The sequence below is a fragment of the Rhinopithecus roxellana genome, chromosome 3 (genome assembly GCF_007565055.1).
Source record: "Rhinopithecus roxellana isolate Shanxi Qingling chromosome 3, ASM756505v1, whole genome shotgun sequence".
Lineage (NCBI taxonomy): Eukaryota > Metazoa > Chordata > Mammalia > Primates > Cercopithecidae > Rhinopithecus > Rhinopithecus roxellana.
The window spans coordinates 109,843,840-109,858,666 of record NC_044551.1 but is presented as its reverse complement, the minus strand read 5'-3'; the positions used below and the strand labels follow the sequence as shown (position 1 = coordinate 109,858,666).

Below are 14,827 nucleotides of genomic sequence, written 5' to 3'. Positions count from 1 at the left end.
ATTTTTTAGCTAAACATGTATAAAACACAAAAGCATTTGCTTTAACCAGCTTGAGGTGAGGACCTTCAAGAGTGAGGTGCTACTTTTTAAGCTAACTACAGAATAAATACTTAGAGTTTAATTACTGCACTATTTAGCCCATGTATTTTCTGAGTAAACAAGACTTATAAGACCTGTAAGACTACTATCGTTGGGGTCAAATACTACAATATAATTAGAAAATATTGAAATCATTTAGACAAAATGCACTTATTCTGGTATTTTCCATATCTGATATTTTTTTTCCTTCGGGAAAAATGACATGATGTCAACTGAACTATACTAAATGATCTAGCTAAATGAAATCACTGGTGTGTGCATGTGTGCACCAGGATGTGCATGCATGCAATTGGAAGCATTGTTGGGAAAACACAAGAGACAACATGAAAAAGGACCCAGAGAGCAGTGTGTAAAACCCTGCTGGTACTTCCATGCTGCCTGCACATGCAGTGCATTAAGAGGATATTGAGAGATGCGTCTGTAAGAGTCATGGGCCAGCGTTTGGAAGTCTTGAACGCTATGCTAAGAAGTTTAGAATTTTTGCTGCTTACATTCTTAAATAGGTAATCATTTTGTTAAACTGTACTTTTCAAAAATTAAAAGTTATAATTTGATTGAGTTAACACTGAGAAAATGCCTTTTGTGGTGTATTCCATGTATTTGTTGCAGTTGTCCTTTTGTAACTTTTATCAAACGTTGATGTAAGCTTGGGAGTTTGTGTTTGCCCAGTGCCCCTCTTAAAGAGTGGGGATATTCCTGTGAGGTTTTGGAAACTGCTGGACTGCATAATATTTTAATGAAGTCTTTGGAATCACAGGGCTTGAGGTGGCAACAGAGATCAGCTGAAATTCAAGTGACAATGATCAGTATATAGTATATTTACTGGACTAACTTTTTTTATTTGTTTGGTATTAGAATTTTAACTTTAACAAAACCTCACTTTTTAAGTTTGGCAATGGTATTGTATTAATGTTTGTAAAATATTCACAGTGGCTGTGAAAAAGTTGTTGGTCTCATTGGTGTAATATACAAAGAGATTTGATTATATTTTTCAGACCATTTTTGAGAAATTAAAGACTTTAACCTAGCATTACCTCTTATTACTTAAGACAGTGTGACACCTCATCAGCTATATTTATCAAAATATTTACCCTCAGCAAAGCTTTGAAATATTTCTATATAGAATGAGTTATTTAATGGAAGTCATTGTGTAAACTGTTTAGGACCTAGGTTCTAAGTATTATCTTGATATGCAGGTGAAAGTGCTGTAACAATCTCAAGTTACCACAATAATGCAATGGAAAGAACAAGGACATGTTTCACTTTTATATATGAGTTATTTCACCTTTACAGGCACCATTTTCCTCATCTATTAAATAAGACGATTGGGCAAGGATATTGCTTAAGTGTTTTCTTAATGACATTTCGTGGCTCTACCTACTTCCATTCACTAGTTTAACTTGCATACATAGATGTACTTTTCAACATTCTTGAATCATAGAATTGGAAAGAACCTTGGGAGATCATGTAGTCAGGCTGCCTCACAGAAAAGTAGGTATTATGTTCATTCACTCCGCATAGCATGCTTTGCTTGTACCTTCTCATGCTGGTGCCCTTTGAGCCACAGCTGGTTGTGACATCAATTATTGATTGCCCCTTTGGTTGCCAAGATTGATTTCATGGATTGGAGAGATGGGAAGAGAATCCTTTTCTCCCTCACTGCACCATGTACAGTTCTTCCCATATTTGGGAGCTTAGTTATAAAAGGCAACCTGCAAACATAGAGGAGGATCTTTCTTTCATCAAGAGTCTGTTCCTTGCCATAGCACATTCATCTTTTTATCATGAGCACATTTCTTGGACAGCACTTGTTACTCTTTAAATGTTTACTGAATGACTGAACATAGTGGGTGACAGAAATGACTAACAGTTGTAATCATGAGTAGAGTTTCATGGTTTATTTAGCCTAAGGTGGAGCTGAAATTATATCTCTAGGTTTTTGAACAATAATACTTAGTAAATATTGTCAACAAATAATAGAGATACTGGAATATGTTTACAGTCTCGAATTATATAGTTATAGGAATATATCTGTAGACATACTTAATAAATGGTGCCTAATGAGTTTTGTTTTATAAACTCATTTAGTATGACTTGAAATGTTATTTACATTTTATCTCTGCCTTTTATTTCTATAACTAAAAAGAAAACTTCCTCTCTAAGTCCCTAGCCAAGTATTGTTACATTCAACTTGGACAAGAGTTTAGTGCTATTTCTTTTACTGGAATATTCTATCTCCTGATTTTCTAGGTGAAAAGATAATTGTATCATTTCTGATTCTGATATCCAATTTAAGGTTTAAAGCTAAGCAATGTAAATTTGGTTTAATTCTTATCTAGTTTATATCTGTATTATTTAGAGGATATTTTTGCCTGGGTAATTTGTGAAGAGGTTAATGCATTTCTCTCTTGAAAAATGTATATGTGTTCCTAATTCCTAACTAATGGGAAAACAGAGGGTATTTTTAGTGTCAGCTTTCATCAAGTCAGACTTTTCTGAAGACCTTACTGAATTCTATTTCCATGGGAATTGTGCTAATGGGTATATGCAACATTATCCAGGTACTCATAGATAGGATTACAAATTAAAAATAAAAAGGAATGGGTGAACAAACACATCTTTCTTTTCTTTTAAGAAATTGACAGAATATTAATCTTTGCACTTTCATTTTCACTTTGCATTGTTTTTAGATTAGATGCATAAAGTCCGAGTTTAGTACTAATGCATGAGATCAGCATAGACAATGTAAGTAATGGATTTATTAAGTAAGTTCTTAGTTGTAATCTTACACGTACAAGCAGAAGAGAGAGAGTAAGTCTTCAGTCTCTGTATATTTAGTTAACAATATTAGTGACTTCAATGGGTTTTACAGGAAAATGGAAGACTTAAAAATAAGCCATCCAGTTGTATTGCCTGTATACTCATTTACTGATTTGTTTTGATTCATGTAATGCATGTCCACTGTACATTTCAAAATACTGTGCAGAAAACATTAGTGAAGCTGATGATACTCAACATTTATTGAACACCTGCATACCCTGGATATTGGAATTTTCTTATGGCTCAGCTTCAGGCTACCTCTCTTTTCATACTACTTTTTTTTTTTTTTTTTTTTTTTGGTTCCGTATGATCTGGAAAAATACATTCTTTTCCTGGGCTATTTCATGCACTTTTGTGGTTTTAAATATCATCAATATATCAGTGACTTCCAAATGTATATCCCTTACCTAAATCTTTTTGGCTCTCCAGACATATATTTTCAAGGAAATCTTGCAGACATATCAAGCTAATTGTGTCTGAAACTGTATTTTGGATCCTGCCCTTCTTCAGATCTGCAGCTCTAAGAGTTTCTAATCTCAGTTCCATCCCTCCAACTTCTGCCAGAAACCTGAGAGTCATTTTTGACTCCTTTTATTTTTTCACTACCCTTCATCCCAGTTCAAATCTGTCATCAAGTGCTGTCTCATCTCCCTCTAAACACTACCTCAAAATTTTTCACTTTTCTTTATCGTTGCTGCCATCACATTTGTCTTGCCTGGACTAATGTAGTAGCCTCCAAACTGGTTTCTCCATGTACAGTTCAGCCAGTTCTAATTCATTTCCAAATAAAAACCAAATTGAGTTCTTAAATATGTAAACATAATTATATCACTCGTATATCTAAAACTCTATAATGCTTTTACATTGCTCTTATGATAAGGATCTCTTTTATCTATCCCAGAAGAGGTGATTGGTCTTACATTAGCTTGCTGGGCAACCGTAACAAAGTAACACAAATGAAGTAGCTTAAACAACAGAAAATTATTTTTTCACAATTCTGGAGCCTAGAAATCTAAAATCCATTTGGTTTGTTCTAAAGTCTTTCTCCTTGGCTTGTAAATGGTTGTCTTTCTCTGGTGTCTTTGCATAGTCTTCCCTTTGTATGTATCTGTATCCTTGTCTCTTAATAAGGATACCATTCATTTGGATTAGGGGCCATCCTCATGACTACATTTTACCTTAATTACCTCCAAGCTCTATCTCCAAATAAAGTCACCTCCTGAGGTACTAGAGGTTAGGACTTCAACTTACAAAATTTGAGGACACACAATTCAGACCATAATAGAGCCTAAAGTCATAGTTGATAGATGAGGAATAAACATATGCACATAGGAATAGAGACTTCTGGTGGGTTTTGTGGGAACTAAGAAAGTTAGATTAGACAAGATTCTGTAGAACCAAGAATGGAAGACTAAGAAAAATGTTATCCTGCTTTATTCTCCCTTGAGCAGGTGTCATTTTGCAGTAGCCTCCAAAACATCTCACATATAAATACTTTTATCTCAAGAGGAATCATGGAATACTGCGGATGACTCAGTACAAATCCATCACCTCTCCTACAAAAATAACCGTTCTACCTACAACAAAAACAATGACAGCAATAAAACAAAAACCCTACCTTATTTACTGACTTCATCTTTATGTTTTAAAACTTATTCATTTGTGTGGAAGGGTGTGTATGTGTGTCAGTATCTTGGGCTATGGAGTGCAGAGGCACAATCTTGGCTCACTGCAACCTCCACCTCCCGGGTTCAAGCGATTCTCCTGCCTCATCCTCCCGAGTAGCTCTGATTACAGGCACCCACCACCACACCCGGCTAATTTTTGTATTTTTAGTAGAGACAGGGTTTCATCATGTTGTCCAGGCTGGTCTTGAACTGCTGACAACAGGTGATCCGCCCATGTTGGCCTCCCAAAGTGCTGGTATTACAGGCGTAAGCCACTGTGCCCAGCCTCAAAATAACTTTTTAACCAAATCTGATAAATGTTTCCTATTAGTCTTACTGCATAATGGCAGTATCCACTGATATTGTTGTTAAACAACCAACAAGAAGTCCTTCCAGAAATAATTTGTATTACATATCCAGTTACTATATTCCTTTGAAAGACTTCCTGTTACAATTATCAGCAAAGGCCAGGTGCAGTGGCTCATACCTGTAATCCCAACACTTTGGGAAGCTAAGGTGGGAGGATCACTTGAGCTCAGGGGTTTGAAACCAGCTTGGGCAATATAGTGAGACCCTGTCTCTACAAACAATAAAAATAACTTACTGGGTGTGGTAGTGTACTTCTAGTCCCAGCTACTCACAGGCTGAGGCAGGAGGATCGTTTACACCCAGGAGTCAGTACGAGACTGCAGTGAGCTGTGATTACACTATTGCACTCCAGCCTGGGCAACAGAGCAAGACCCCGTCTCAGAAAAAAAAAAAAAAAAAAAGAATGATCAGCAAATTTAATTTCTTTAAAATCTTTTAACCTAAAATCCAATTTTGCATTATATGAAAATATCCTTGTATCTGGTTTCTGGAAGAATGGAGATGTAATGTCGTTAACTTTTATGCTAAAGACAACTATTTTTAAAAACTAGGCACAGTATCATCTAAAGGAGTGTATACGTGTATGTATGTGCATGTGAACATATAGATATATGTATTTAGATAGATACACTTTCTTTGGTTTAATTCAAGATGGTTTTGGTTTATGGATGACAAGATGCAGATGCATTTTCATAACTCCCAGCTGTACTTTATGCCATTAGGGTATTTCTCTTCTTATTCAGTATGACATAATGTCCTACATTTTATTATCCAGTCTTTCTGACTCTGAGGAAAAAAATAGGGCCAAATAGTCAAGTTCCATTATCTAATGACAGTGATAGGCAGGAAGCACATGGATAATTATATACATTGCCAGATTCAGCCTATAAAACTACTTGAACCAGGAGTTTCTACATTTTTCTCCATGAAGTCTGTTAGAGTTGCTGCTGATAACTAAGATGACAGGTCTGAATTTCATTTTATTTTCTCTTCTTCTTCCCTTAACAAAGATACTAATGAACTGTGGGTTGACTCAAAGGCCAGAAGTATATAAAATTAAGGATGAAATATGTAGAGCCTAGACAATCCAAAGAGAAGCACCCTTTAATAACTAGTAATTGAACTTCCATTGAACTCAATGCTTTTCATGTATCTGTGGGGGCTGCCACTGATTTGTGTTCAAACTGAAGATAAATTGTTTGAAAATATACTTAATTAATGGATAAAACCTTCCATACATTTTATGACAAGTAAAAAATGAAGTTAGTTGATCCTGGTTTTATAAGAAAACTTGTGACTTCCTAGTTATAGTCCTAAGGAAAGTTGAATATGTTTTCTCCTAAAAATGCAGTGGCTCCAGGGTAGCTTTTGATCAGACCCACTCTTAATATTTGTAAGACCTGAAGCAAGAGTAAAAATGGAGATCCATGTCATACATAAAAACGTACAAGTCATTTAAAAAGCTACCGAACTCTTAAATGTGCTCTACACTCCTTACTTGATATCTTCATGATATCTTAGAAAGACAGATTTAAATTTAAAAATTTTGGACTCCTTGGGGGATTCCATGTCAGAACATGATAGTGTGGGGAGTTGGCCCTTGGCCTGCCACCCTTTCCTTTTTATCTTGCACATCTAAGCTCCATTCTTATTTCCCCACAAAACAACTGCCCTGGGCCACCCCTTGGAAGACTGTGGAGTGTATGCTGTCTAAATATAGACAAAACACTTACCACTGCTGTATTCCCCATGGTCTTCTGTAAGTCATTATGGATTGAAAGACAAATGGCAATGATTATGACAGACATAAGTCAGATGCTTTTCTGTATCAATTCAGGTGATTATGTGTCTTTCCACCTTTATTCTGTTAATGCAGTGTAATACACCAATCCATTTTCATATGCTGAACCATGCTTGCAATGTAGAAATAAGTACTACTTGTATAATGGTATTTATTATAATACCATGGTGTATAAGCCTTTTAATGTGCTCTTGACTTTAGTTTGCTAGTGTTTTGTTGAGGATTTTTGCATTAATACTTATCATGGATATTGGTCTGTAGTTTTCTTGTAGTGTCTTTGGCTTTGGAACCAGGATAATACTGGCCTCATTAGAATAAGGTTGGGAGTATCTCCTGTTTTTCAAGGTTTTGGAAGAGTTGCAGGACAATGGATGTTAATTCTTTAAATGTTTCGTAGAATTCTCCAGTGAAACCATCTGGACCTGGGCATTTCTTTCTTGAGGGGTTTTTAACTACTGATTCAGTCTCCTTATTCTTTATTGATCTGTTCATATTTTCTGTTTATTCATGATTTAGTCTTAGTAGGTTGGTTGTAGGAATTTATCCATTTTGTCTAGGTTATTCAACTTGTTAGCAAACAGTTGTTCATAGTGTTCTTTTATAACACTTTTTTATTTCTATGGCATCTTTTGTCCTGTCTTTTATTACAATAAGTCCTGTCTTTTATTTTTAATTTAGTTATTTGGGTCTTCTCTCTTTTTTTCTTAATTAGTCTAGTTAAGGGTTTGTAAATTTTGTTGATCTTTTTAAAAAATTAACTCTTAATTTCTTTGAATTTTTATATTGTTTTTTGATTTTCTATGTCATTTATCTGTTATAGTCTATATTATTTTCTTCTTCCTGCTCACTTTGACCTTAGGTTGGTTTTTTTTTTCCCCCTAGTTTCTTGGGTGTAAAGTTAGGTTGTTAACTTGAGAGAGATATATATATATATTTTACATTATACATTTAACAGCTATAAACTTAACCCTTTAACACTAGTTTCATTCCATCCCAAAATTTTGGCATGCTGTGTTTTCACTTTCATTTGTCTTAAGGTATTTCCCAGTTCCAGTTCCCCTTATGACTTATTTAACCCATTGATTGTTTGAGAATGTGTTTAATTTCCACATATTTGTAGATTTCCCAGTTTTCCTTGGGCTACTGGTTTCTAGTTGTATTCCACTGTAATCAGAAAAGATACTTTGTTTGACTTCAGACTTCTGGAATTTAAGATTTGTTTTGTGGCCCAATGCATGGTCTTATCCCAGAGAATGTTCCATGGGTACTCAACAATATATATTCTGCTATTTTTGATTGGAGTGTTCTGTATATGTCTGTTAGGTCTCATTGGTCTATAGGGTTTTTTAAATCTTGTTTCCTTATTGATTTTCTGTATAATTCTGTTCATTGTTGAAAGTGGAATATTGAAGTCTCCTACTATTTATTGTGTTGTTGCTAATTTCTTCAATCCTGTCAAAGTTGGGTTCCATATATTTAGATTCATAGAAATACAGTAAGTCCTCATATAACATTGTGATAGGTTCTTGGAAACTGCATCTTTAAGCAAAACAATGTACAGCAGGCTTTTAAATAATGTCATTTTGTTCAATGTCCTTTTATCATAATGGTGGGGGAAAAATGACTTTGTTGTTTGTCATTGTACTTAAAGTTACGGTTTTCAAAAACCTATGACAACATTAAGTGAGAAGTTACTGTATTTATGCACCAAAGCTATGAGGTTTGGTACATAAATACTTAAAATTGTTATATTTTCCTGGTAAATTGACCCTTTTATTATTATGTAATGCCTTTCTTTGTCTCTTGTAATGGTTTTTTATTTAAAGTATATTTTGTCTGATTTTAATGTAGCCACTTCTGCTCTTTTGTTATCATTTACATGGAATATTTTTTTTTGCATCCTTTCACTTTCAGCCTATGTGTATTGTTGGATCTAAAGTGTGTCTCTTATAGACAGTGTATAGTTAGATTCTGTTATTTTATCCAGTCAACCAGCCTATGTCTTTTGATTGGGGAGTTGAATCTGTTTACATTTAAAATAATTACTGATACGCAAGGACTTACTGCCATTTTGTTAGTTGCTGTCTATGTCTTGTTCCCTTCCTCTCTCATTGCCTTCCTTTGCGTTTCATTGATTTTTTTTCTACTGGTATGCTTTCATTCCCTTCTCACTTCCTTTTGTGTGTATTCTATAGATATTTTCTTTGTGGTTACCATTGTAAATCCATAAAACATCTCAAAGTTATAGCATTCTATTTCAAACTGATAACAACCTAACTTTAATCACATACAAAAACTTTCTCCTTTACTGCTCCACTTCTCCATTTGTTATTGATGTTACAAATTACGTTTCTATATATTATATATACATTAACATAGATTTATGGGTTTTTGTTTTGTTTTGGGGTTTTTTTTCATTTAAATGTCATACACTAAATTTACAGTAGTACCTATTACTATATTTTTCCATGTATTTACCTTTATTAGAGAAACTTATATTTTTATACATCTTTGTGTTTTTGCCTGCTGTCCTTTCATTTCAACTTAAAGGACTTCCTTTAGCATTTTGTATAGAGTAGCTTCAGGTAATGAACTCCTGTGGCTTTTCTTCATCTGGGAAAATATTAATTTCTTCTTCACTTTTGAAGAACTGTTTTGCCAGTTACGGTATTCCTGATTAATAGTTTTTTGTTTTTGTTTTTGTTTCCTCTCAGCACTTTGAGTATATCATCCTACTCCTTTCTGGCCTTCAAAGTTTCTGCTGAGAAATTTGCTGATAATATTATGGAAGCTCCCTCATATGTGATAAATCACGTTTCTCTTGCTGCTCTTAAGTTTCTGTCTTTGACTTTACACAGTTTGACTATAATGTGTCTTAGTGTGGTTATCTTTGGATTTTCCTAGTTGAAGTTCTTTGAATTTCTTGATCTGTATGTACATTTCTGTCCACTGATAGGGGAAGTTTTCAGCCATTTTTTCTTCAGATAAGCTCTCTTATGTTTTTCTCTCTTACTTTCCATTCTGGAATACCCATCATGCGTAGATGGACCTGCTTGATACTGTCCTAAATCCCTTAGCATCACTTCACATTTCTTCTTTCTTTTTTCTCCTCTGCTCAGTGATTTCAGATAACTTGTCTGCAAGTTCACTGATTCTTCATTCTGCCTAAGACTGGCATTGAATACCTCTAATAACCTTTTCCATTCAGTTATTGTATTTTTCAGCTCCAGGATTTCTGTTTGGTTCTTTTGTATAGTTTCTGTGTTTGTGTTCATGTACCATTTCCTGATTGTTTTCAGTAGTCTGTATTCTCTCGCTGTCATTTTGAGACAGCCTCACTTTACCACCCAGGCTGGAGTGCAGTGGCGCGATCTTGGCTCACTGCAACCTCCACCTCCTGGGTTCAAGTGATTCTCCTGCCTCAGCCTCCCGAGTAGCTGGGATTAAAGGTGCATGCCACCAGGCCTGGCTAATTTTTGTATTTTTAGTAGAGGGGTTTCACCATGTTGGCCAGACTGGTCTCGAACTCCTGACCTCAGGTGATCCACCTGCCTTGGCCTCCCAAAGTACTGGGATTACAGATGTGAGCTACTGCTCCCAGCCCTCTTTTAGCTCATCAAACATCCCTATAATAGTTATTTTAAATTCCCTGTCAGGTAACTCATAGACCTTTGTTTCTTCAGGGTAAGTTTCCAGAGTTTTATTTTGTTCCTTTGATTAGGGTATATTTCCCTATTGCTTTGTATGCTTTGTGATTTTTGCTGGGCATTTTGAAAAACAACTACCTCCTCCAGTCTTTGCATACTGACCTTGCGCAGGGAAAGACCTTCACTAATCAGCCCAGCTGGGAGTTCTAGCGCCTCTCAAATGTTTTCTGATATCTTATTCCCTCCGGCACCTGCCTGTGGAACTGTGGCTCTAATATGCCTCTCACCTCTGTTTTCAGTGCCTTCCAAACACTGGTGCTGGGCCTGTGAGTGCCCTTCTTTAAGTGATACAGAAACCAGTTCCTTGGGAATCCCCCAGAAAGCCAGAATGTTGGATGTGTGGTTCATTTTTGTTTCTGTCCTGAGGGAAGAGCTCTGGCATGGGGGTTGGGGGGTTCTTCTTAGTTGCTCCAACTGTTCCACATGGGAGAGGATATCCGCATGGATACACCGAACACTGTGAAATTAATTTCCTACCACTTTCATTGGAATTTCTTCTTGGTTTTATAATGGCATGGGTGCTGTAGCTTCTCAACTGGTCTCTAAAGTTCTTTCACAAGGGTATTCTGATCCATATATTGTTAACTTGGTATCTTAGTGGTGGAAAGAGGGCCTCTAGCTTCCTAGTCTACCACTATAGCTATTGTTCTTTTAAGAAGTGTGTTTTCGAATTTAAATTTATTCTCCTTCATCAATGTAACATTTTAGGAAACACCACCTTAAAACAAAGCAAAGCAAAATACAGAAAACAAGAACGTGGCTTGACTGCTACCTTTAGGGGTACATCAAATCAGTTGTTAACACACTGATTCAGCCTTCATTCTCTCCTATCTTTTTGGATGGAGGTGAGAGTAATGAACTTGTCTTGCTTTTCTCAGAAATTTAGGGTATCATCCTTCCTTATCTGCTAGGAGGACATATAGTGTGTATAGATGATGCTGATTAAATCTTTGGAGCTTTAATGATGTGTGACAGCCAATGAATTTTTCTAATATAGTGTAAAAACTTCATGATTTTATATCATTCTTAAGGGAAGAGGTTTTAAAGCAGATGTACTTCTTTATTCATTTTAAAGCTTAAGTACTTAGAAGTATGGAAATTTGATCCTGTACACTTAGCTTCATGAAAAGTGAGATACATTTTCTGAACATAGTCCCATTGACTCTTCTGGAATTAGTTAGAGATAATTTGGTTTGAAATGTCGGCTTTGTAAATAGAAATGAAAATCATTAAAACAGATAAACAAAAGTGAACATAGGAACTGGGAACTAGAATAAATAGTATGTTGGAAATGACCATAAACAATTAATTATGTGGCTCAATTTTGCATCAATTTTCTACTTCTTTAGTTCATGATGCCCATTTTATATCATGTTATTGCAGCAGTGTGATCAGAGCAGTTAGCATATTCTTGGCATTGTCTCCTCATTAATTGTCACTTCTTCAGAGGGACCTTGAATAAAATAAATACATTTGAGCAGTCTTAAGCAACTTGTTTGAATTGTTTCCTCAGTGTATGGAGTCAACCAAAAGTAGGTTGGATTGAGTTGAGTTGGGTTTAGTTTAATATCATACTTTACTACAGCATCATACATACATATACAATATTACTTAGCATCTGTAGCACCCATAAAGGATTCTCTAATGCATGTGAAGTAAAAGGAAAGAGAGTGTTTAAGTCCTGGCTTTGAAACTGTTGTGTTAATTGTGAACTTTTGCTGAGTCTGTACATTAAAGAAGGTAACCCTCAGCATGTTGAGATCACAACTGCAATATTAGTGCTTGGAGGCAGTAGCTGTGCTGATGTGAGGCATTAATGGCTGGATGAGTTCAATCAGATATCCTGCCTCCAGTGTCTTTGTGTAATGGTATTTACTAGATTTCAAACAGACTGCTGAGAAAGATGAAATATAATCTCATGTATTATCTCTGTCTTGAAAAAAATTAGATAATGAAGTTGTTCTGTTACTGGCATATGTTTTATTAACCATCGTAGAGTCAACTTGAAGGACAGATGTCTCTGTAGAGTTGAAACCTTTTGCTAAAGTAGAGTGTTATTAAGTGCATTTTTGAGTTCTAAGAATCATGGGGTTGAGTAGAGCAGGTAAGCATTTTTAAAAACCACTCAGAGGACAATCTTATGTCATATTCTAAGATTAGCTGGAGAGAAAAAATGTGATGTAAATTGTGTGCAGCTACATTCTTTTTGTTGTTTTTCTTCCTTACAGAGCCTGGAGAAAGTTCTTGTGGAATTCAGTCACAAGGAGTTGTTTGATTTCTATAACAAGGTCTATATTTTTAAAATAATTTTCTAATATGTGAGGTTTTTTTCATAATATTTTGTTTTCATTTTATGAGTTCTTATTTTTAAATGTCCTATTATGGAACTAAGTTCTTTAAACTTCCCTTATAAACACCTTATATTTCACAGGGGGAAGTATAGGAGAAATGAAGAGAATCTGAAAAACTAAATCAGGAAGAAAAGGAAAATAGTTTTAATTAAAGCAATAGGATTGTTGCTTTAATATAAAACATTAAATAATGACTTTGTGATTCCTAGCCATACTGACACTTTAAATATATATGTCAAATACTTTAATTTCTGGGCCCAAAGGTAAAGGGAAACATGCCTTTAGAGATTTATCTGTGAGCATATTTCATGTTTCTTTCTGAAGACTGATTTTGTAATCCAGGAAAATATACTCCCTCCACCCCCAACTTTAAAATCTTATAAAGTAGGCAGTTCTTCTGCCCAGCCCACTGCCACTGGACCATGCGTGTGGTTATCCTGTTCAGCCCACCACCACTGTACTCACTCCCTCGTACATAAGCCTCCAATAAAACCCCGTGTCTCATTAAAAACAAAATTATGTAGTGATAATTTAAAATGAAACAGCTGAAGACACTTAACAGTATTAAGAAATCTTCTTTCTTTGAAAATTTGAAAACTTAAATTTTCAAGCACAAATTCTAATATCTTCACATAAAAAGAAAAATATTCTAACTGGTAATTTTATTGCTATGTAAATGGATTTAATATTCATAGTTACCAGTGCCATTTTGCCCTTTCTATTTGCATGTGTCTAAATAACAATTGATGAGTTTCGTTCCCTTCACTAATGTCCTTTTTCTTTTTTCTTTTTTTTGTCTTTGTAAATAGCTAGAGACTATACAAGCACAACTGGACTCCCTTACATGATGTTTTCGAAGACTGTTTTTTTCGTCATGCTCCTGCCACCTCATTATTTTGCATTGAAGATACATTGCCAGGTTGTGTTTTCTGAAGGATTCAGTGGCTTGCTTTCTGTAAATTATATGGTTTATCACTTCTTAGACAAATAACAACCAAGAGAGATCATTATTAAGAGTACTGAGGTTCTAATATACTTTCTTTAGTTCTGTCAGCCAACAGTAATTATTAAGAAGACTTTCGCTTTAAAGGAAACAAAAGTGAATACCATATTTTTTTTACTGTCATAGTGTTGCTTTCTTGCCTGTCCTGCTTAGTTTTTAAAACTTGCTTGATGATACCATAATGTATCAAGGAGGGTCCATGGATACAAGATAAGATATGTACCTTAGTAGAATACAGAACTTTGGTAATTAGATGAATAAAATTAAGAAAGTAGCCACATACTTTACAATCAAATATACTATGGCGTTTTTATTTGAATATGGTGAGTATATTTTGCTTCAGAAATAATAGAGGAAAGAAATGTAAAATAGTGAGTAGTATGGTATCAGTTAATTCCAGTCTGAGCTTCTCTGTCAACTTCAGTTTCTCTCTGAGTTTAATGATTTAATAATAGTCCAGGTTTTTGTGTGTTTTTCTTTATGCTGCAAATTAATAACGATTCACTTTATAGTTTGGGAGACAGAATCAGGTCTTGAATAAAATAATCGTAATGAGTGCTAAATGGGCACCATTATTCAAATCAGATAACCTTTTATATTCTCTTTCTATAAATATGTTGATTTCTGTTAATAAAATTTTTGTGTCTTAGGATTGGTTGAAGTGTACTTTTATTTTACACATTTATAGTATATTTTATGCCATGAATGTTTGTAAATGAGTACATTTACATACATTTGTTTAAAAAAACTTGAATTTTTTTATGAATGAAATATCTATATTGTTCTCAAAAAGAGAATCAAACATGACTTTCTTCACATGAAGAAATTTGATTTCAGAAATGTCCTATATTTAAATAACCAAAGTCATTGAAATTGAAGCACATTTCTTATTTGAAATATCTGGGAAATACAGCTGTTAAATATCTCTCAAATATTCAGTATATGGAATTTATACCCACATTTGTTTGTATATCTATTCATAAGCTGTTGCTTAGAAGAATTGAGAGTTT

At 34.7% G+C, this 14,827-nt stretch overlaps 1 protein-coding gene across 2 annotated transcripts in view; it reads left to right on the top strand.

The window, feature by feature from the left end:
- Positions 1-14,469, top strand: part of COMMD10 (COMM domain containing 10) — a 242,615-nt gene extending 228,146 nt beyond the window's left edge. The window contains exons 6-7 of one of the 2 annotated variants that reach the window (XM_030927655.1): positions 12,692-12,751; positions 13,624-14,469. In XM_030927655.1, coding sequence (XP_030783515.1) covers positions 12,692-12,751; positions 13,624-13,662 — 99 coding nt within the window. In that variant the 3' untranslated portion in view covers positions 13,663-14,469. The remainder of the gene's footprint in view (positions 1-12,691; positions 12,752-13,623) is intronic. The other variant, XM_030927656.1, reaches the window with a different exon arrangement.
- The last annotated feature ends 358 nt before the right edge of the window (positions 14,470-14,827 follow it).